We start from the raw sequence: 23,741 nt of genomic DNA on the forward strand, positions 1-23,741 counted from the left end.
CTTCTGTTTTTTATTTAATTCTAACAAACTTCACATCCAAACACAGATCAATGCTTTTGTTCCTTTAAAGATAGCTGAGTGTGTGTTTCTTATTTTCACTTCTTGAGAACTTAAATTTTCTAAACCATGTTGGGATTTGATGGTCTGTTTTACTAAGTTCTTTGCTTACAAATAATAGTTATTTTATTTTTTCAAAAGTACTGATTAAGCCACTTTCTTTTCTTAATTAAAAAGTGTAAAACATTGAATCCACAACTCACTAAGAATTTCACAGATGATGTTTGAATGAGCCTTTGTGTCAGCTCCCTAAGGCAGATGCTTTTGTAACAGAATTTAAGGCCAAAAATACTAATGGACTTGCCCATTATAGGTCACACAGCTAGTATGTAGTACAACTTGGATAACTGCTCCAATATTACTGGGTCTACTTCCTAGAATGCCATGGTTGTCACTTATAAGCATTTTTCCAAAAGAAGAAAAGACAAACAAATGAAGGGAGGAAGAGAATAAGAAAGAAAGTGATTTATTCATTCAGTCAGTCAAAGTTAAATTAGTTACCTGGGGTCCTGATGCTAGGACTTGAGCCCAGCCTCTAAGCTGCAGAGTTGGAGTCACCTAAAGAACCTGCCTTACGGACTTTGGCAAGAGACAAGAAGGAGCGCGTCTCTGCGGTGCTGGTGCTCCACTTTTCTTTCTGAAGGGAAAATAAGATGCTGGGAGATGCCACAGCAGCCACTCTTGGTCATTGAGAAGATAGATTGGTACTCTCCTTTTCTACAAGTCCCTATTTTTAAGTGGTAGCATATGCGCGCGCGCACACACACACACACACACACACACACACACACACACACACACGGGGATAAATACTAAAGACTAAACTTTGATTTGAAACAGACAGGCAAGCCATTATCAGAAAGAGATGTTCATGTATTTTCTTCAATACTATCATATTTGAGGTTTTTCACTGTCAGTATGTTAACCCTTCGTACTGCAGAGGACAGATAGACAGACAGACAGACAGAGATGTACATGTACTATTATGAAAAGTAAAATAAAAAGTTTTCAACTTAGACTTTTTAGGTATCAGAGCAGAAAGTTGGCTCTGAAAAACACAGTCAAACTCGGAGAGGAAAATAAGACTTATTTCTCCTCAGAAAAGAAGTTCATTTGAATAGATCAACAGTGAGTTACCATAAAGGATTTAAAAACCAGGGATGTCACCGGGCTAGAGGCGAAGTCAAGGTGGAGTCTGGAGGGTGATGGGTATCCACTACCCTTTAGTGGCTAGCTAGAGAGCGTGAATGTTCGTGGGATGACAGATGGGACCATAAGGACGTTTGTCAAGACTCTAGATCTTCTTTGATTGTGAAGGCAACTTAGAAGAATAACCCTCCCCTCCACAAACGAATCTGCTGAGCACTAACTAGTGAAGGATATAGCCAAGTCACTCGCTCGCTCATTGAACTCTGGACTTTTAATCTCCCCAGGCACAAGAGCAGCTCCAGGCAGAGGTGCAAAGATACAAGGCCAAAATCGAAGATCTGGAGGCAACGCTAGCTCAGAAGGGGCAGGTAGGTGCTCGGTCGCTAGCTTTCCTGCAGGTGCAACTGGTTCAGGCCACCTCTCCTCTGGCTCACCTCATGCATGGGCCACACCCAGGACATGGCTTGGCTCACCACAGTGACCTTTCTCAAACTGTGTCAGAATGTAAACCATTCCTGTCCCCATTGCTATTCTCCCCGAGTGCAAACCCAGCCACAGTGGTGAGTGAAGTTGGGTAAAAGAGAGGCCAGAGGGAGGGGCGCCCAGATGGACAAGGCCTAGAGCGGTCACAAACGGCTAAGGCAGAGCTTCCCTCCCCGAGCTGTGTTCTTTGCCTCCGTACTCCATATATGGTCCTGCATTTTAGTGTTTTCCATTCATATGTATTGAGCCTGTGTGCATTCTGACCTGTTTCACTTTTTTTTGCCTGTGTGGTCACTTCTGAGTCCCCAGAAGGCTGGTCCTGGATTATTCAGACTGGAAAAGGTAGCGATAGTAAGTGACGATAGAACCAGGGCCAATTTGTCCTGGCAACTCTGGCCCCAGAATTCTTGAAAACGTAGCTGGCAAGGGTGGGCATCACTTACCAGAACCAGTTTACTCTGTGCAGGCAAACTGGGTGGGAAGAACACGGCTCTGGCCGGCTGGTTTGAGCACACAGACTCCTCCGTGGCACTCTGAAATGCTGACTGCGCGATATTCTTTGTCAAACAGGACTCACACTGGGTAGAAGATAAACAACTTTTCATTAAGAGAAACCAGGAGCTTTTAGAAAAGGTATGTTGGGCGCACCACCCTAGTGGGGCAGAGGAGAGAACGATGATCCAGGAGCAGCAGGGGGTGCTCTCAGGAGTGGCACAGGGGCCAGGGAAGGGGAGGCTTTCCCACCGTGGCTCTGTCCTCTGCTGTGTGCTCGACCGCATCCCATCCCTCCCTGCCATCACCATCAGTGAAGTGGCACTCGTGCATGGCTGCAGACTTGTCAGGGCGTGATTCCTGTGCCCCAGCGACATGTTAACCATATATATGTACTGTATATATGCTGTGTGCTGTGTGTGTGTGTGTGTGTGTGTAGATGATATGTGTGTGCACACACGTGCCCATGAGCATCTCCTGTGTGGTTGTTCACCCACCTGCCCCCTAAAAAAAGAAATCTCACGTTGTGTTGTGTAAGAAAGTGAGTGAATATGTCTGTGCTCTGATTCTCACAGACTATATTCTCACTTTTAGACATATTTGCTGGACTTGGCTTTTTCTTTTCTTTTACTTTTTTCTTTTTTTGTTGTTGCTGCTGCTGCTGCTGTTTTTTGTTTGTTTGTTTGTTTGTTTGTTTGTTTTTCAAGACAAGATTTCTCTGTAGCTTTGGAACCTATCCTGGAACTAGCTCTTGTAGAGCAGGCTGGCCTCGAACTCATAAATTTCTGCCTGCCTCTGCTTCCCAAGTACTGGGATTAAAGGCGTGCACCACCACTGCCTAGCTTCTTTTACTTATTAAAGGAAGGGATTGATGTTTTAGAGGCATCCAAAACAAAAAGTACCAAGTCTAGGAAACTGGTCAACAAACTAAGATATGTTTCTAACCAATAGAGATAATTAACGGCAGGCTTTTGATCTGAGGCAATGTAACATCATAGAACAATTATTTTGACATTATTTTCTCCAGACTTTTCTATCACTGATAACTAGTGAAAATTTACCACTATGTCCTGGTCATAGTGGGATGGAAAAGCTGTCCTCTTTCCTCTAGTTTAACAGGACAAGTGCATCCTGTCTTTCTGAAAATGTAGCAGGACTGAGGTACGGAGGTGGCCAGTACCCAAAGTTCAGACCTCAAAATTTCTATGAATAAATGTGGTTAGGTGGCCTAGTAGCTACTCAAGTGGCTGACACAGGAAGGTGTCCCACGGCTACACAGAGAGTTCGAGGCTAGCCTGGGCAACTTAGTGAGACTGTTGTGGAAGAAAAAATACAAGGATTCAGTGGTAGAGATAGCACACCTAAAGCTCTGTGTTCGATCCCTGTTACAAAACAAGTAAAACGTGAACTAGAAACAAAAGGAGAGACAAGAAAAAGTCATTCCTAGCAATACATTGAAATAGGTAAACAACTGTTCTGATTCTATCAGTAGCCACGAGATCCAGTGATCTCCTCCAATACCCTATCATAGATCCAGTGATAAGATTCTAAGAAGGATAATCTCCTTTACGATCTGAACCAATTCATACAAATTGTCTGAAACTTCATTAGACTACAGATGTCTATGATAAGGTGCTGGGGAGTTGACTCAGCAGTTAGGAACACTTGCTGTTCTTCGAGAGGACCAGAGTTCAATTCTGGCACCCACAGCGCTTGTAACTCCAACTCCAAGAAATACAACAGTCTCTTCTGGCCTCTTGTGCTACTCATACCCATATTTGTGTGCATATGTGCACGTACACACACACACACACACACACACACACACACACACACATGAGTTGACGAGGGTACAGAGACACAGAGAGAGACAGACAGAAAGACAGAGAGGTTGATAGGGTGCATGGTAAAGCAGAACCCTTGTTGATGACATCAGAAAATGTCATATGTCACAAAGCTCCTCCCCATGGCTCTGCTGCTGTTTTCCTACTAGTCTCAGAGATGTCCCACAACGTGTTGTTACGGTCCTTTATCATGCAATTGATTCCAGTGTGTTTTCTGGTTTCCTTTAGTCTCTTGGTTTTTTTTTTTTGGCAAAAAGAAATTTTTGAGTTATGTCTTCTATATCAAAATCAGAAACATACACACACACACACACACACAGAGCAAAAGAAATCACACACACTAAACATTTTATTTTCAATTATATGTTTTGGAAAATAAGATCCACTCTCAAATGAAAGCGCCTGTTTTTGTGTTGCTACATTTAAGCTTTTAAACTGCCACTGTGTGGAATGATTCCTTCATAGTTAGTGACAGAGATGGCAGTGCATAAAGACCATCGGGTTCCCTCAAATGCACAGGGGTCTCAGCCGTGATCTTTGCCTGAAGGGAAAGCACATTGGTGCGCATCTGACTTCACCCTATGTCTCACGCTTCATCAGATTGTACAGGGTGCCCTTGAGCAGGTCATAAAGGACAATAGTGTGGCTCTGTGTACCTATAGTCCCTATAGAAACACTAAAGCAGGAGGGTCACTGGGGACCGAGAGTTTAAAGCCAGCCTGATCCACACAGAGAGACCCTGTCTTAGAAAACCAAGCAATTGGTAACAACTAAGAAAGAACAGCAAACAGCTCCACAGGATGATGGGGGAAGAGGTGCCATTTCTGAGTGTTTAGACTAGCAGAGGTTCACATGGAATGTAGAGCTTGGTGTTCAGGGAAGTGAATGATTTCTGTAGTAAAAAGATAGAGGAGTACTTTCCAGGTGGGCGAGAACCAAGAAAACTCCTGGATTCGTAGGATAGATCAGGACTGCTAGATTGTGTGTGTGTCTGCATGTTCACATATGCCTGTGTAGAGATGATACTGATAACATTTAAAGCTGATTGATCAAGTGTTGAGCAGTTTTCGAAGGTTGGAATTCCATATATGGAGTCTCACATCACTCTGTTCAGCAATTATAACTCTCAGTTTTGTGCGTATGAGCTGTTTAAAGCAATTAGTTTGTATTTCAGAATTCCTACAAAAGTATATATCAAATCTTGGCACCATACGAAAGGTTGTTAGAGGTAAAGAGCATGACTTGGTTAGATTGTAGCCATAAACATCTATAATTATAAGCTGTAAATTAGTGGTCCAATTATCCCTGGGACAACTGGTATTTTCAGAGATAAGCATGTCAACTGCCCCCATAAACATCCTTAAATCTGTTCCCAGCACACTGTGCCTGATCCGTAGGGGACATGTGAGCGTTTCGAATTCACTGACTACAGAAGCCCTAGCCTGCATACTCAGAGAAAGACTCACTCTTCTTGACATTTGTCTCTGTGCCTCCCAAAATAAGCTGAAAGACAGTTACAAGAGAAGCCAACCCTGCCATAACCACATCTCCTTAGGGATGGTTGTCACGGTCCAGAGCAAATCCCACTCACTGAGTGCATGAAGGTTATCCATACTTGCTTTGCCAAGGTGCTCCTTGCTGTCCTCGCCTAACTCCAGGGTTTGCTTTATCAGATAGAGAAACAGGAAGCAGAGAACCACCGGCTCCAGCAGGAACTACAGGACGCCAGAGACCAGAATGAGCTGCTGGAGTTCCGCAACCTAGAGCTAGAAGTAAGGAAACAACACTGCCGCTAACGATGACACGAGCGCGCCAGGGCCCGGGCCTGAACTAGGCATTTCAGAGTCACACTTTCATTCAGACCTCAGAATTAGCTCAGGACTTTATGGTTGTGACAGTTGAAGCTAAATACCTTAGAACTGTTGCCCATGCCATGTGACTGGGAATGATAAATCTTGAGGAAGCTTAGAAGGGTTCTGATGGTTAACTGTGCTCCTCCAACAGCTGGGTGACTGACTTAGGAAACACCTTGATTCATCAGGACAGACTTGAGGTGGTGGTTTCAGAGGATTTGTTTCTTAAATAAAACACATCGTGCCACACTTTGATTGTATTCTACGAAATCTGACAGAGGTTCTGGGTGATGGCAGATTCCTCTGTGAATTTTTTGTTGCTTTGCTAGTGATATTTGTCTCGAGGTTGTTTCAGATTAGGTCTGGAGGTAAAGTCAGTAGTCAGTATGCTCCAGTGGAGATGAGGGAGTCATCCCCGCAGCCTATATATCTCGCCCATAAAGAAGGGGAGGATCAGATGTGCAGAGGCCGTTTGCCAACACAAACCTTCGGAGCCGGCCCACCCTAGGCTATCTGAGGGGAATACATATTCATAGTGTTGAAATTGCATCTCCGCTTTCCACATCTCCCTGAACAAGAATCTTCAAGGATGGATGACACCATCTATAAATTTTCTCCCGTGTTTGTAGTTGACTGACTGCTTAATTCTCTTCCACCCATTAGGCATGTACATCTTGAGTTTAATGTTTTTTTCTTTTTTTGGCTAAATGACACGTTGATAAACTGCTGAGACGGTATAAAGAGACGACTGGTTTAGTGTTTAATCCGTTACCGCTTCTTTTCTTATATTTTTCAAGGAGAGAGAAAGGAGATCCCCTCCATTTAATCTACAAATTCACCCTTTCTCAGACGGCGTGAGCGCCCTGCAGATCTACTGCATGAAAGAAGGTGTGAAGGTAGGCGGATGCTGAGGCTTCTGTGTGTGCAGACATTAGGAAAACAGGAAACTGGGAAAGGAACGGCTGCTTGCGGTCACTCTGTGTGTCAGTCCCTAGGTACAGGGCAAAACTAGTCACACATCTCTTGGAAGTCAATAGGACATAAAAGAAATGTTTGACAGAGGCATAAAGGGTAATGGCAAGAACAGAGGTGGGGCATTTAGATCAGAGTAACATAATGGATGGTGTAGGATCAGAACATGCAGTAAAATAAATGGTATTAGTTACCTCGGCAAAATATAAATCAACTATGTGCTTCAAGAAACACGATTCAAATCAACCAGATGGAACAGGTCACCTGAGTCTCTTTATTGCAGCTTCCCGGTGCTACGGAACTCATTGTCGTGAGATTTTTGAGTGAGATGAGACTTCTGACATTGTCCGGTTCTTGCTGCTTTTGATGGATTTAATTGAAGGAGGATCTTAGCTCTTTAGGAGGGGCTTAGGCCTTCTAACATGATGCCTACAAGATCAAATGTGGTTCTTTCTTTAGCACTTAGTGGAACACATTATGTGTGCTAAGCTTGAGATGGCGTGGCCCTGTTCCCCACAAAATAGATTGCCTGGAGGGCCTCGTGAGAGACATTTCTCCTGAGGTGCCTCCTGCTGTGTCTGGTTGGCCCCTTTACCTTCTGCATGGCCCTTCTTGTGCTTCTGCTCTGAGCTGCCCAGTGTACCTGCGTCAGTACCATTGTCTCTACTGCATCTGTGCCTTGACTTGAACACGTCTCCTTGATTTTGCAGGATGTCAACATCCCTGATCTCATAAAGCAACTTGACATCCTGGGCGATAATGGGGTAAGTAACACACCAATTACATGTGACAGAGGTGTGGACTGGCCTGAACAAAGTCAAGAAATACTTGGCTCTGTGCCAAGTGTAAGCCACTAGCGAGTCAGACAGCATATCTGCCCTAAGTATGTCCCTCCTCACAGAGAATCCCACATGCCACAACAGCCATGGGGATGGCCGGAAGGTCACTGTGGAAAGGAGATGTGGCCGAGGGTTCAGGTTGGCATGCAGACCACATCTGCAGTGATTACAGCTAATTACTCTCTGACTGCTGCTCACAGGCAGCCAGTGTAAAATTAATCAGCCAGGCGGTCGGAAAGACGGCTAAACACTGGGGTTGTTGGCAGCCCTATAAAATGAAGCAGGAGGCTATAATTTTTTCTTCTTCTTCTTAGCAGCTCCCTCTGAGCAGGGCCAAGGGCTGTTAATTCAGGGGCAGCACCACTCGTGCCAGCATAAGGTGACTGGCACGTGTAGTACATCGAGGAGCATACAAGGAAAAATGGCGCACCATTTTCCCTTTGAAAATGACAACCAGTGAAATCTTGTCAGAACTGCTGTTGAGAGGACGGCTCCTCCTTAATGCCGGCTTCCTTACCATGACTGTAATGAGGTGTGCGTAGAGTCACACAAAGCACGAGACTTTGCACGGACTCTTCGTGAGGAATTGTTAGCAGCCAGAGTACACAGAGGCTATTTGCACACACGCCGTGTTCAGGGCACACATGTTTTCCATGGTGCAAATGTCATAAGCATTCTCACCTTATTGTTCTTCTTGGGTCTTTTACAGAACCTGAGGAACGAGGAACAGGTGGCCATAATTCAGGCCAGCACTGTGCTGTCACTGGCAGAGAAGGTAATGAACAAAGCTGGCATTTCTAGTCACCCAGGGTTAAGCTTGGTGTCTGGGAGCATGAGAGTGAACCACCTGCTCTGAGCACCCGATTCGGCATTACTGAATATGTGATCGATGAGATTTGACCCAGGAGAGTGAGAATAGACAGAAGTGTATAGATCACTGTGGGATGGGGATTTTTTTTTTTTACATTAAATTTACTTGCAAAATACACCATCAAAATGGAAACCCTTCTCAGTTACATCATTCAAGCAATCCCAGCGAACTGGGAAGCCAGTAAGAAGGGTTTTGTTGAGAGCTGATGAAACTAGAGTTGCTCTAGTTCCAGGTTGTTCCTTTAGTGTGTGTGTGTGTGTGCGCGCGTGTGTGTGTGTGTGTGTGTGTGTGTGCGCGTGTGTGTGTGCACCTATTGTTCCCCATAGATTCTGTGGCTTGACTGCAGCCCAAGCCTGAAAGCACAATACTGGTGTACTGCTGACCTCGTGTGTCCAAACCTGGTAAATGACATGGCTGGTGGAGGAGAACCAAAGCCAGGATTCCTGGTTGTGTCCAAGTCTGTGAACCCATAGCCAGGTGTGGTAGTACGTGCTTTTAACCACAGAGAAAACAGAGAGGCAAGTTCAAGGCCCGCCTCGCTTATATAGCAAGAATCTTTCTCAAAGATTTTAATTAAAAGAGATTCTGCATATAACAGGGAGTTGTGTGCACATGCTTGAATAGTATGAAAGTTTTATTGTATATATCCATTAAGACTCTGTCTTATTTCTGACAGGCATAGACATAATGTTAAAAGTTGTATTAAGCCCTGAGCAACAATCAGCTCTTTTGAATTTGAAATGATTAAATTCTACGGGTCTAATAGCAATGTTTTAATTCTTAAAATGATAACATAAAGGGAGAGAAAGAAAGAAGAGTTGTTAGAGAATTAAAACTACAAAATATTGGTGTACTCCATTTACTGATATTAGTTTAAACAAACCATTTTTATGTGTTCTTACTAAAAGCATTTTGCTGATCACTTATCGTTTGATGCTTGACCTATTAAATTAAAATTTTCCAAGTTCCTTCCTATTTCCAGCGCAAACTTCATATCAGCCATTCTAGGTATTTGTTTTGTTCGGTGGCAATGATCAGAGAGTCTTATGCAGTTGAAGACATGAGGGGTGGCAGTCCTTTAATGCAGTGTGAAATTGCCTTGATTTGGAACTGCAAAGAAAATGTAACCTGATTCTCTGAAAGGCGTGGGCTAGGAAGATAAAGCAGTAAGAACTAGGCTTGTGTGCCTCGTTAGGTCCCTGGTCCCATTCTGAGTGTGCTGCAGTCTGTTAAAGCTCAGGGAACACTTGTGGACTGCTTCTTTTGAACTGGTTTCTTCTGACCACTGGATCTAGGTACCATTATCACAATTTTCAATTTCACTGATTTCACAAAGAATCAGAAGTACAGAGAAGGTGGGTGCTCTGCCCAAGGTTGCACAGAGAGAGGTTGACTAAGTTGATTAGGACCCAGAGTCCATATCTGCCAGTTTTCACCAGATGCTTGTGTAGCTCGAGGAATCCTGAGCAGGCTGTGCAGAGCAGCCAGGAGCTGGGCCATGGGGTCTGTGGTGCTCTAGTACGAACCTTCCTTCATGTGTCTCTTGCATGACAGGGTCCAGCTGAGCAAGCGCCAGATAGTAGCTCTTAACACTGTGGTAGAAAGTCAGGGGCTGGATGAATAAGACACACACTTGCTCTAGAAGCTTAAGAAATGTATAATTGATGGTTTTTTTCCCAATGGTGAGACCTTTGCAAATCAGTTTAGAGCCATCTCCTCCATTAAGGACTCTGCTTTGGTTCTATCCCCAGGTTGTTCTAATTGTCCCCCTTTGATCATAAGACTATGAATCTAGACAACAGTTGCTAATTGGGAGCATGATCTTTAGCCCAAGTGTATACCTAGACAAAATTCCAACAGAAAACTCCTGTATGTCTTCATATAAAAAGAGAACTGGAATGGCTTTAAGTGAGGAAGCATAGTGGGCTCAGCACTTCATCACACACTGTAGATATCATGATTGTTTCTCCCATTTAGTTTACAGCTGCCCCACTTTCCTTCTGCAAGTGGCAACTGGCCTTAGCCACACAGATAGGATCAGGAGCCCATACACAAGGGCTGAAGCTCACAGCGGAAGAGTTGAGGTTTGCAGTACCTGAAAACACACAATTGGAAACAGAATCTGTTTCTCAATGAAAAGGGGGCAAAAAGAAGTGGTAGCAAAAATAATGATGTGTACGAAGCCATAGCTGTTGACTGAAATGTTCTTGAGGAAGTTGCTGTATATATGGGTGAGATGTGAGAGATTCACAGCTCTGCCACCATAGTGTGGTCTCGGGAGCTGAGGTGGAGGAGGGGTGCTGGTCATGCTCTCTCTCCAAAGGCTCTAGAATGTAGAATTGTTAGATGTGCCATATGTCTGCACTGAAGAGAAACAAAACCTCACAGTGGGACACTTCAGTGACTGTCACCTCACATAAATTTTTGAAAAATTTTTCACTGTTATTTATACCACTTGACATATACAAATTTGTGATTCCAGGGACATCAGGCTACCTTTCAAAGCCACATAACAAAGAAAAGCTAAAGCTGAACAGGAGGCAAGGGGGCTCCCCCAGCACTCGCACAGCTATGCCCAATCCCCTCCATCTGGTCTAAGCCGGCATCCACCCTGATGGACATCCATTCGGATAATTGGTTCCATTAAGCCATATATGCACTATGCTCATATATTGGACCCAAAGACAGTAGGGGTTATTAATACCCATGTCAAAATGGTGCATTCTGAGTATCAAGAAATAAGTTCTCTTTGTGTGCTTTTAAAAATGTCTTCAGTTAAATCTCATTCTAGGAGAACCACATTATAGGATTAATTTTCATATATTCCGTTGTTACTTTTACTCATAACCTTGAGCTATGGGGCATGGTCTTCCTTGAAATTCAATTCCCTCACTCTTCCTTTAGACTTCAGTTTCCAAGAAATCCTCCCATGGGTGTAAAACCTTTGCTATTCTTAGTCACCACCGAGCCTTCCTTAGTAGCTGACACGTAGTAGACATCAGAGGATATTTGTTGAATGAATGATGTGTGGGAGATGGTAACATTAAGTCTCTGCATGAGGTTTCAACCAACATCCAGAGACATCAGCTGAAAACCCAGGCACGCCAGGGAACGACCCACAGAATTCATGCCATGTGCAGCATTCACGCCCAATGTTTCTGTCTTCTTAACCCTTTAGTGGATACAGCAGATTGAAGGAGCAGAGGCTGCGCTGCACCAGAAGATGATGGAATTGGAAAGTGACATGGTAAGTATAAAGAGGAAAACTTTATACCATAACGAAAAAGGAACATCCCTACTGCCATTTGTATCTGGTACGAGTGGAAGTTTGGAACTGCCCTAATGATCTGTGTCCAGACTTGGGGCATATGTCTCAGAAACAGCTGATAACTTCAAGTTCTCTCCCCCAAAGCAGGCCGTATATTGGCAACATTTATAAAACTAATATTAAAAGACATTAAATTAGGTATTTTCTCTCAGGCTGAATAATATTTTTTTTGCTTTGAGTAATTAACAAGTAAAAAAGTACAGGCTTGATGAGTTTGTCTGGTTTTAAGAATCCACAAGCTGTTTCACACCCATTAGGATAGCTACTGTCAGAAAAACATAGACAGTGACAATTGTTGACAAAGAAGTATAGAAGTTAGAATCCAGGATACTACCGAGGTATAAAATAATACAAATATAAAAATAGCATGGGGATTGCTTTAAAAGTTCAACAGAATTATCACATGACCCAGCAATACCAAAAAGAATGGAAATTAGGATGTGGCAGGTCACTGTACACCTACTCTCATAGTAATGTTAATCACAGTTGCTAAAAGGTGAATGTATCCAAAATATCTATTGATGATTAGATGGTTGAACAAAGTATGGCATGCATATGTGTGAGTTTAGTCTAAGCAAACAAGCATCCATAGTGTCTAGTGAAGGGTACAACGTGGATGAACAGGCATGAAACCAACTATCACAAAACGACAAACACTATCATTCCATGTACATGAGCAACTAGCTCATAAAATTCACACAAAAGGAAGGCACAGTATGGTTGGCAGGGGTTGAGAGGAACAAAGAAACAGGATTGTTAAAGGGGCATAGTTTCTCTTTTGCAAAATTAAAAAGTTATGGACATTGATTTCATAACAGCATGGGTGTATATTCCATACACCCATATACATAAAGTACACAAATATGCTCTCTAGTGATTAAAGTGTTAATTTTATTTCATGTGCATTTTAACACAATTTAAAATAGCATAACTTCAAATGTAGGAATTAATAGGTTGTTAACTTGCAGCATTATCTTTAATCTTATAACAAGATGCCTTTTAAAAGATCGTTGTTAAAACAAAGGTAGTTGGTACCTATCAAGTCATGAACTTCTATGATAACAATAATGTATTTTAGAGAACTTAACAGTTTTGAAGATCATAATGTCTTGTACATAGTTCCTATTTTACCAAGGAATTAAGATCTATAGTGAAAGCACATAAGAACTGTTTGTGATCAAAGTGACCATCGGAAGCCCCTTCAGTACTCAGCTACTAATGCAGCAGTCAGCCTTTACAGGGTACTTTGGGCACTGGACCCAGCCATGGTCAGGGAACCCCACGCAGCATTGCTGCACGCGCTCAGAACTGAGCACAGCTGGGATTTCAGCCTCCAATTAGCTGGAAGAGTTCTTCTCTCTTCACTTAAACACCCACAGAAGTTATTGACTTGTATCCCAAAACAAAGCTTTAACTAATAATAGCAAGATGGTCATACAGTGAGAGATGGACACGAACTGAGGATGTGTGAAGAAACTTCAGATTTATGTCTCTCAGCTCACACAGGCTTTTCAACAGGTGCCAATAAGTACTCATCAAGGGCAGTGTTGTGGAATCGCCCTAGCTCTTTAAAATGTCCTTCATCTTTGTGTTTATTGATTTGAATAAGTTAAGTTTCTTTATTCTATAACATCCCTGCATTAAATTTCATGACATTCTTAGAAAAACATACTGTAACAATACACAACTCTCCTCTGTGTCCTCAGGGAACTGGTTCTAGGACCCTCTGGAAAGACCAAAGTCCACAGATGCCCAAGTTCTTTCTATAAAATGCCATAGCTTTGCATATAACCTATGAACCTTAAATCATTCCTAGATTGTGATTACGGATTATTTCCATTTATAATGTAACTGCTTTATAAATACTTATTCTCCATGTTTCGAAGGGATGATCAAATCAAATGCCACTGTCAACAGATGTTTCTTTCAAATACTTTCATCCCCCAAATACCAGTCTCTCTAGGTATAAAACTGCAAGAAACAGAAAGCCAAGTGTACTACGCAGATAGACTTATTAACAACCATGTCAACAACTATCATTAATTACCCACTCTAAGTCTTTAGGAGCCTCTCATGTGGTTCCTTATTATGCCCTTTCTGCTTCTTGTTATTGATTTTCACAACCTCTGTGTAAGGCTGTGAAAGCAAAACTAATTTCTTAGATGAGAACTACAGTTCTCCGAATACTAGCGATTTGTCTTGGGCGCTAGAGAAAACATTCATCTGTGTTGCTTTCATGTATCACTTTCTAATTAGCCGAGCATGCTCTCTTAATTTGTCAATGTGATCCTTTTTTTAATAGGAACAGTTTTGCAAAATAAAAGGCTACCTGGAGGAAGAACTAGACTACAGAAAACAAGCTCTTGACCAGGCATATATGGTAGGTACCATAAGTGGCCACGCTCTGCTTGCCCATCACTCTATACAACAGACCTAAGATGGCCTATCTAATCCATCATTTCACGTAGTTGGGTACACACAGCATGCATGCAGTTATTAATGGCTGCTTCAATTTTGGAAAAGAAACCCTAAGTTTGCAGCAACTATAATATCCTTATATTTTACACATAATTCTAATTCATTCTTAAAACAAATGTATACTGTAATCTTTAGATGAAAGACATACTGAATTCTAGTGTAGATCCAAGGGGATTTTACTGAATCAAGTATCATCATTTAGCATTCGAATGTACAGAATAATAATGGATTTCATGTATGTTATGCATATTTTAATTCATTTATTTTTAAAATGAGCATACAAATCATGGGTAATGCTGTTATTCCTAACTTACATATGAAGAAAAACAAGGTTTATAGAATGGTGGTGAGTGGACCTTGCCTTTTTCTCCCCATAGATGGTTGTACTTATAGAGGCTCACAACAGATTCCTTTCCTTCTACAAAATGCATACTGCAAAGTGTCTGACATTGGACCCCAGCTAGTCTTCTCTCCTTATGTCCCACCCTCATTGGTTCTTAGTAATGAACCAGAAGACAAACACATAGAACATTTTAAAACTTACTAGTAAAGGTTTTTATAATGTTCTTATCCTTCTGGGGGAAAGACTATAACTCTGAGTCCCTGTTTGTATGGAAGACGATTTAGTCCACCCTCTCCCAAATGAGTAAGAGACCCTGATATCATTGAATGGGAAAGCAAGAGAATGAGAATGGGCACTCATTAGAAAATAAAACAGCTATTTCTCCCCCCCCCCACACACATTGTTTTTCCCTTGTCTCTCCTGCCTTGAGAAAACAAATCAAGCTAGGCTCCTGAGATAAGCTGTTGAGACTTCATTCAGAACGCCATATTTAAATTTCAAAAGATGAAATATGCTTGGTCCAGGAGCAGTAGTAGAAAATCATCCCCTGTCAGGACTTGAAAACTCACTTCTATCAGAATTATGGGTAAATAAGACTTGGGCAACTGTATTTGACATAGGTAGCACACACAGGCACAAAGATAATATATATATATATATATGGAACTGAGAAAGACATTTGCGCAGCTATAAACCTCGTTTTATCAAAAAGAAAGGGACCGACCATGTGACCATGTGCTGGGAAAATGGATCAGTGGTCAACTGCTTGTCACCCAAGTATGAAGATCTGATCCCAGCTCTGTTGTAAAAACCAGGCACAATTATGCATGCTACAGTTTCACTGCTAGGGAAGCCAAAGCAAGATTAATTAGTGAGCTGCAGGGTCACTGAGAGATCCCCATGTCGATACCTATGGTGAAAGTTGTTGAAGGTACTAATCCCAACCTCTGACCTACACACACAAACACACACACATGAGTGTGAATCCATGTGCATGTGTACCTACACACACATTTGTACATACACACCAGGAAAACTCCAAGATTCTAGGCCAGTTTTGAATCATATTTTTCATTTTTTCAAGGAAAGAGCTTAAAAGATCAAAAGACATCTTCAAGTACAGAGACCTGTCATGTGACTAAGAGATGATGTTTTGTGTTTGAAACATCTCTCCAATTTCAAGTATTTGTTTCCTCCTTATACTTAATCTTGACACCACAGCCACTGTGGCATAGGATTCCAACAAGCTTCAGGGTTTGTCAAGCAGGAAGGGGACTAAGCCCATTCCCAGCTACACTGAAACAGGGAAGAAGATGTGGAGGTGCAATCATTATTACAGAGGGACTCCTAAAAACAAGGATCTAAACAAACAGGATTACAAGAAAGAAAATGAACTTACTTACAGAGCAGCCTGTGCACTGTGTGGGTGACATTTGCGGCATCTCATAAAGGGGATGTCCAGAAGGAAGCCAGGCAGGAGACACTCAGAAGCTTTAAAATGCTCTGAGTCTGAGATACCATGTTCCTGTCTCACCCATCCACGCACACTCTCCCTGCATCACACCCAAATGCTCAGTCCCAAAGTCAGACTTCTCTGATTCTATTTGCCAGAGAATCCAGGAGCTAGAGGCTACCTTGTACAATGCTCTGCAGCAAGAGACTGTGATCAAGTTCGGTGAACTGTTAAGTGACAAGCAGCAGGAGGAGCTGCGGACGGCTGTTGAAAAGTTACGGCGGCAGATGCTGAGGAAGAGCAGGGAGTACGACTGTCAGATCCTCCAGGAGAGGATGGAGCTCTTACAGCAAGCACACCAGGTGAGGATCAAGCCCCGAACCTCTGTCGGTCAATCCTGAGCACATGGGACTTAGGAACAAGCCCTCGATGTCAGAGCGGGACAGTTTCAGATTGTCGGCAAGCAAAATGAGTGACTCATTCCCGCTATCACTCAATACAGGGGGACAGGTTGCTAATAAAACTTGGTCTTGAGGAAAATGACATTTCAGAGGGGCTGCGTGTGGCTATCAGTTTTTAGAATGACTTTGTCACGGGTCTCCTAATCTGTCGGAGCCTGATTGCTCACCTGTGTGAGGAAACAGGGTAGTGGCTCTTCAGTACTTGTTCCTGTCAGTAACTGAGCCTGAGGCAAATATCTGGAAAGAGTGAAGAGTAGAGTCTGCCTCTTCATTCTCAGAACAAGCAGCAAAAGTAACGAAGCCTGGAGGCTGCTCTGTGCAGCCTGGCATTTGTTCAGTCAGGATCCGAAGGTTGTCTTTGTCACCAGAGAGAGGCTCAGTGGTTAAAAGCACTGACTGTTTTCCCAAAGGACAAAGATTTAATTTCTAGCACTCACACGATGGCTCATACCTGTCTGAAACTACTCTAACGTCTCTGATGCCCCCTCTGACATCCTCAGACATCAGGTATGCAAATGCTAAATAGATATACATGCAGGCAAATCGCCCTATACATAAAAATACATTGTGAAGAAAGTACAGGTTTTACCTGTATCATTTCTGCTCATCTTCACAAAAGTGCTAAGAGGTACGTGTTTGCATTATCCCAGTTTGAGAACAGAATTATTCAAATGATTCATTCAAGACAGAAGGTAGCAGAACAAAATCACAGACCAGGTACGCCAGCCCCCGAGACCTAGGTGCTAACCATTGCACACTGCTGCCATGTGCTGCTTATGGCCTTTGTGACTTATATGCTCCATCTAGACTGGCAAGCCAAGAAGTAGGCACCCGTTACCAACTTTCAACCAAAAATCTTTGGGATTCTTCATTTGTGTTGTGACTTGACCAATAGGCACCAGCAGAGAGAGTCCTGTTCAGAGAAAAAACCCACAAGAATTTCAGAATTCATTGTGCCAGGTTGTAGTACTCTGGTCCTCAGCTGTGGCAATCTGATGGAAGACATAGGAGGTACAGAGAATGTGTTGAAGCTAAGGAGTCGAAACGGAATTGTGGTTATTTTATGATCCCACTAAGAGCCAAGCACGGAAGCCTGACAGTGTGGATAGAACCAGGGGCTCTGTGTTCCCCACACAGCAGAACGCTCAAGTCATTTGTCCCAAAGATGACAAGCACCTATATTTTTTTATAGAAAGCCTTCAGGGTTACAAAGGTTTGACCAGTGGAAAGTTTCCAAAGCTTTTGGCAATAGATTATTTTATGGGAATTTTTTGTTTGTCTCTTTGTGTCTCACTTCTACTAGGGGATAAAGGGATCTTCTTCTCATATTCTTTATGTTGCAAAAGTGTTTAATCAGGCTTAGCATATTGAGAGCTTTGTCTTGTAAGTACATGTGTTTGTTTTAGCATGGACTAATAGTTGTCTAAATTTGCTTATTATAAAATCCTGGCGTACCAGTTTGAGTATCTCTTTAATCTGTAAACTAAAATATCTTTCTTGAAAGAATTCCACTTTTTATGTGAATTAGACTGAGTTGAGAGAGTTCCCTGACATTTCCCCCTCTCTAACAAATGTTCACATTAAATGCACCTTTTCTAATTACTTCTTACTCTCCTCTCCCGTTTTAATCAGTAGCTTAATAGCAGAATTATTCCAGAAGGCACTGGCCAGGATGTATCAAAGACACTGTGATGTAATTATAATGTGTAAATTCTAGAGGCCATCGCTAGCCATTTGTGCTTAGATGTCCCCAAGTGAAAACAATATGCATTTTTGTCCTTATTCCATCTCTCCTCCCCATCTTCTGGGTCAACAGAATGGCCTTATCAACAGTCACTCAGGCTGCAACGCCTATGCCTTCCCTGTCCTCTACCTCAGGGAACTTAGGTAGCACCACATCCAACGGACATGGACATGGGTATCCTTGGTCTATTTGTTCACCCTTTACAGGCATTGGCAGGATCTTTCATGATTAGAGTGGCTTCCAGGTGCCCCGGTACTAACCTGACTCTGTCATCTACACATGTGTTCAGGCCTTTCAGTGTATCTCCTAGTAGGAGATTCAATGTCCTGGATATCTAGAGCACTCACTGTGGACACTGGCCTCCTGAATATTTGAAGACAGAGCTTGTTAGCATAAAGAAAATAATTCTGGTGAATTTTGATAAATGGCATTAACAAAGGCTCATGGGCCCCCAGGGGCCATGGAAATCACTGTAGGAACTTCCTACTTTCCTCCCTTCCATTTGGTAAGTAAGCCCTGTTTTTTTTTTTTCACCTTTCCTTATGGTAATTTTTTGCCCAAGGGCATCTGTAATTTCCCTTTTGAAGTGGCTTAAGTCCTGTGTAGATCTCCTGAGGTCCTTCATTAGCTGGTCATCTCTCCCTTAAGATGTGACTTGAGACACAGGAGTTCTTTCCAGTGCAAAGCCTGGTGTCACTTGTCCTTGGTTTCTTATTCCTGAGCTTTTATTTGACTAATTTTCCACCAAAAATGGCATTCAAATATTCTCATTTTTTTCCTGTCCCTACTAAAGGTCTACCACTTCCAGAATCCTCTTCTGGATGAACAAAGTGAACAAAACGTTCTTAAACCAATACATTTAAAACCTTGCTTTGTAATCAGTAAGAGTCATGTACTAAGGGCCAGGTGTGCACCAGATGCTGTGATTATGGCAGTTACTGAAGACATTGGATCTGCCATACAGATGAGAAAGGACAAAGTCACAGCACAAATGAACCATGCATGAACCATCCCTAAGGAAACCACTAAGTGCTGGGAATAAACTTCAACAGTGTCTATGGATGTGCATGTGAGTCAGAAAGGATTAAGCATGTTAGGCCAGGTAGTCAGAAGACATTTCTGAAGATCCATGAAAACCAGGGAACCCAGGAACTCGTCACTCAAAGGTCCCAGTGTAGACGGTGATTGCACTTTCGTTTCTGGCTTCCCAGACCCAAATAATCACACAGAAACTATATTAAATACAACACTGCTTGACCTTAATAAGAAGCTCAGGCTTCTTATTAAGTAACTCTTACATCTTAAATTAACCAATTTCTTTTAATCTATGTATTACCATGAGGCTGTGGCCTACCGATAAGGTTCAAGCATCTGTCTCCTTTGGCAGGTACATGGTGTCTCCTTGACTCTGCCTACTCTTTCTATATATCTCTGTTCAGATTTCCCACCTGGTTTTGTTCTGCCCTGCCATAGGCTGAAGCATCTTCTTTATTATTCTGTCCTGCCATAGGCTGAAACAGCTTCTTAAAAAAAAAAACTTTAACTTTATTTCATGCACATTGGTATAATGATGTCAGATTCTCTTGAACTGGAGTTACAGACAGCTGTGAGCTGCCATGTGGGTGCTGGGAATTGAACCCAGGTCCTCTGGAGGAGCAGTCAGTGCTCTTAACCACTGAGCCATCTCGCCAGCTCCAGAAACAGCTTCTTTATTAACCAAAAGTAATAAAACATTCACAGCATACAGAGGGGAATCCCATACCATCTCAGAAAAGGAGCAAGTACTAAGCCCTGGTGTGCATTCGAGAGCTACAGAAGAAGTTGGCATGCCTGATGTGTACAGAGTTGGGCTAAGAGGTGAAGCTGGAGACCACAAAGGGTAAAGATCAGTGTGGAACCTTGCAAGAGTCCAGGTCTTAGTTTTATACTCAGCTAACCTTTCCTTTCTCCACCTCTTAGACACAGGATTGCTGTCATCTCTCCAACCTTATGAAGCTAAGAATAGTACTGGAGGTCTTATGCATGCTAGGCAGGTGCTATGCCACACCCCATCCTGAGTAGTTTATATTTCAAGTTCACGTTAGCTATATTTTGTTGATACGGGAAAGACAGATTTTGACATGATTAGCATGGACCAAATAAGAGACAGGAAGAACTAATAATAAGCTGTGTCACCAGCCCCAATTAAAAAATAAATGTGAGTTCATGTACCTGATAGTGGGGTGGGGGAAGGAGGATATGAAAATATGTTTTGGGGTCTCACAATGTTTCCTCTTGTTTGGATGACAAATGGCTTGGGAAGAAAAAAAAACAAGCTTACAAAATGTAATGAAGAATAGTGGATTCATCTACAGTGTGGAACGGTCTGTCTACAGACTAACACAGCCCCAGGAATTGGAGATGGGTGACAGTGTTTTACATCTTCACCCTTTTGCACATTTGTTTCTTTTTTTTTAAAGATTTTATTTATTATGTACACAATACAGTGTGCTGCCTCCATGTATGACTGCATGTCAGAAGAGGGCACCAGATCTCTTTGTAGATGGTTGTGAGCCACCATGTGGTTGCTGGGAATTGAACTCAGAACCTCTGGAAGAACAGTCAGCATCCTTAACCTCTGAGCCATCTCTCCAGCCCCCGCACATTTGTTTCTTAATTCTGTTACTCTCCGCTTTACATCCCATCTTGTCAAAGAACATTGTAGCTCTTCGGGACCAGAACTTGGTTGATGCCTTAGCTGTATTCCTCAGTACACGTGGTACAGTCATAGACAGGAAACGGTCAGCAAACACAGAGCTGAAGACTGAATAAGCACTTCAGCACTCTCATGGATGTATGGTTTTCAGAATCAATATTAATCAGTATTTATATCGGTGTGCAGACCCAGGCCAAGGAATTGCATGCATAAAGAGAGAAATGCCTGGTGCATTTATTGTTCAGTTGTGTAGCCTTAGAGTATATGCTGTACCACTGAATTACATGCCAGCACACATCACACATACATATATGTCAGTGCTGCCGTATTCCAGGCTCACCTGCATCTCCATCATTCGTCAGCATGCCAAGATATGATGAGAACTAGAGCACAAGCCTCACCTCCTTTCTCTGACAGCAGGGTTTGTCCCTCTTGGCAGTAACAAGACAGATCATCTAGATCAAGCTGAATTCCTTGGGGTGGGAGGATGTCTCCTGCACTGTGGGATATGTCCCAGTGGCTTCTGCTGGGACTAAGTCAGAAGAGCTGTTACATATCTTACAATGCAGTTGTGACAGGAAGAAATATTTACACAATTACACACTAGTGATAGGTATGCACGTTTGCTACTATACTAAAACATGAAATAATTATGCGTTATAAAATAAGCATACCAATGAACTTGAAAAATTATCAGACATTGCCAAATGCCATCCTCCAGGAGAGGGTGAAAATTACCTGTGGTTGACACTTTTTAGAGAGAAGACTTGATTTCCATGTTGAAATATGTTTTCTTTTAGCTTCCATTTTTTTCTCCTCATATTACATTATAAAAACCTCCATATATCACCCTAGTAGGCTTCCAGCTGAAGGGCCAGTTCACTGTTTTAGCTCATACAAACAGTGACCATTAAATAGCAAGCTTGCTATGCATCATAACGCACACGGGTACCAGAAGCCTTTAGATTGTCAAGAAAAAATTGTGAAGACTCCTTTTGCTCCCAAACAGTTATCTGTGTAATGCCATTATCCAGTCTGGGTGGTCTCCCTGTGTGGGTTGTGGTTACATAGGCTTTTCTGCATTCCTGACTGCTATGCTGTTTTGTTACAATTGCTTCATCCCCGGCTTATCAGCTTACTTCTGAGAAGTTGTATTAAGGCATATTCTCACTGACATTTGAGATTGGCCAATCATGTTTGTGAGGAAATTCCGTCCCCAAACAGGGCTGAAGCAGGGAGACAAGAAAGGCCAACGGCTTTCTGCTATTGCACAGTTGGTTCCAGCAATTTTTACTGTACAAATAAGCAACCAGAATATCAACCCAAAGGGCTGACAAAAGCATCCCCTTCATGCTCACTAGTTCTGGGACATATGGCTCTCTGACAAGGATGTTACATTCCCACACTTCCTATAAGCTCACATTCCCCAGAGCAAAAGTAATCTGGCCAAGTCTAGCAGCAGTGTGGCGGAAGACACACCCCTCACCTAAGCTAGGCCTCTGCAAAGGGTAAGAAAGGGGTGGGTTGTTAGTACACTGTTATGGTCACAAAATTCTCAAAAGCCATTTAAATCAAAGGTACGGTTCATCTGTGCTCATGCGCCCAGAAGTCCCTGTCCATGATCCCATCTGGCTCCTTACATCTGGGCAGTTCATCATGGAAGAATCAGGAGTGAGGAAAGTTGCTCATCCTGAGACAGTTATAAAGCAAAGAGGGGATTGGGATCAAGTTCCCAATATCCTCATCAAGGGAATACTCGATGACCTAATGACCTCCGAAAAGCCCTACCTCCCATCAGTCACACGGGCTAATGACCATGCCTATAGCATGCATATTTTTTTGTGGGGGGAGGGGGTGGCTAAGATACAAACTAAAGTAAATAGAAAATACTCAGCTCTAAAAGGTTAACAGTGACAATATTTTCCCAACACAGGGCTGGATAAGCCTTGGGCCATGCATTTCCCTGTGGGTAGGGAAAAGTACATTTGTGCTATTTCCGTCTGCTGGCACTAATATCAATGTTTTCACAGGAAATGTTATGTTTTGTTTGGTGAACAATTTCCTCAACAGCCTAGCACCTAACAGTGTTTTCCCTAATTCATTCAGAGAATCCGTGACCTAGAGGATAAGACGGACATTCAAAAACGGCAGATAAAGGACTTGGAGGAAAAGGTACCTATTAACTCTTTTGTTAATCTGAAAGTCCTGCTTGTTTGGCTTCTCTGCTATCTTTCTCTTCTTAGTAATTAGGTCTGACACAGGCAGACATAGGTATGGGGAATGTGGTGCCCACCTTGAATAGGATGCCAGGATTTGTGGGGGAGGGGTGCTGTCCCATCAGCAGCCTGGATATTTTCACCGTGTGTAGTTTTTCCCTTCGCTCTGCCTTCATCTGAATTTCCAATACTTTTGTCCATTACTCTGATTTGCTTTTTCTTTCAAACATTACATTTAAAATAAAAATCAAACACACAAACATTTCCCATTATTTATAAAAAAAAAAAAATCTCTTTCAGCCCGGGCTTCAGCTTCACTTTAACACTTAGTTCAAAAACCGTCTATAGAGTGAGTTCCAGGACAGTCAGGAATACACAGAGAAACCTTTGTCTTGAAACCTTCCATCCCACATCCCCACAAATAAAATAAATAAATAAAATTTAAAAAAAAGAAAGAGAAATT

At 42.4% G+C, this 23,741-nt stretch overlaps 1 protein-coding gene across 4 annotated transcripts in view; it reads left to right on the forward strand.

Annotated features, from left to right (window-relative positions):
- Jakmip2 (janus kinase and microtubule interacting protein 2) overlaps positions 1-23,741 on the forward strand; it is a 61,432-nt gene that overhangs the window by 23,637 nt on the left and 14,054 nt on the right. For 3 of the 4 annotated variants that reach the window (XR_015734708.1, XM_087896078.1, XM_087896080.1), the window contains exons 10-19: positions 1,491-1,574; positions 2,260-2,322; positions 5,699-5,797; positions 6,676-6,774; positions 7,561-7,614; positions 8,399-8,464; positions 11,739-11,807; positions 14,191-14,268; positions 16,321-16,524; positions 23,169-23,234. Coding sequence is in view for 3 of the 4 variants with exons in the window: in XM_087896078.1 (XP_087752204.1) it covers positions 1,491-1,574; positions 2,260-2,322; positions 5,699-5,797; positions 6,676-6,774; positions 7,561-7,614; positions 8,399-8,464; positions 11,739-11,807; positions 14,191-14,268; positions 16,321-16,524; positions 23,169-23,234 (882 nt within the window). In the remaining variant the exon portion in view is untranslated. The remainder of the gene's footprint in view (positions 1-1,490; positions 1,575-2,259; positions 2,323-5,698; positions 5,798-6,675; positions 6,775-7,560; positions 7,615-8,398; positions 8,465-11,738; positions 11,808-14,190; positions 14,269-16,320; positions 16,525-23,168; positions 23,235-23,741) is intronic. The other variant, XM_087896079.1, reaches the window with a different exon arrangement.

This window comes from Myodes glareolus, chromosome 13 (genome assembly GCF_982192425.1).
Source record: "Myodes glareolus chromosome 13, mMyoGla1.1, whole genome shotgun sequence".
Lineage (NCBI taxonomy): Eukaryota > Metazoa > Chordata > Mammalia > Rodentia > Cricetidae > Myodes > Myodes glareolus.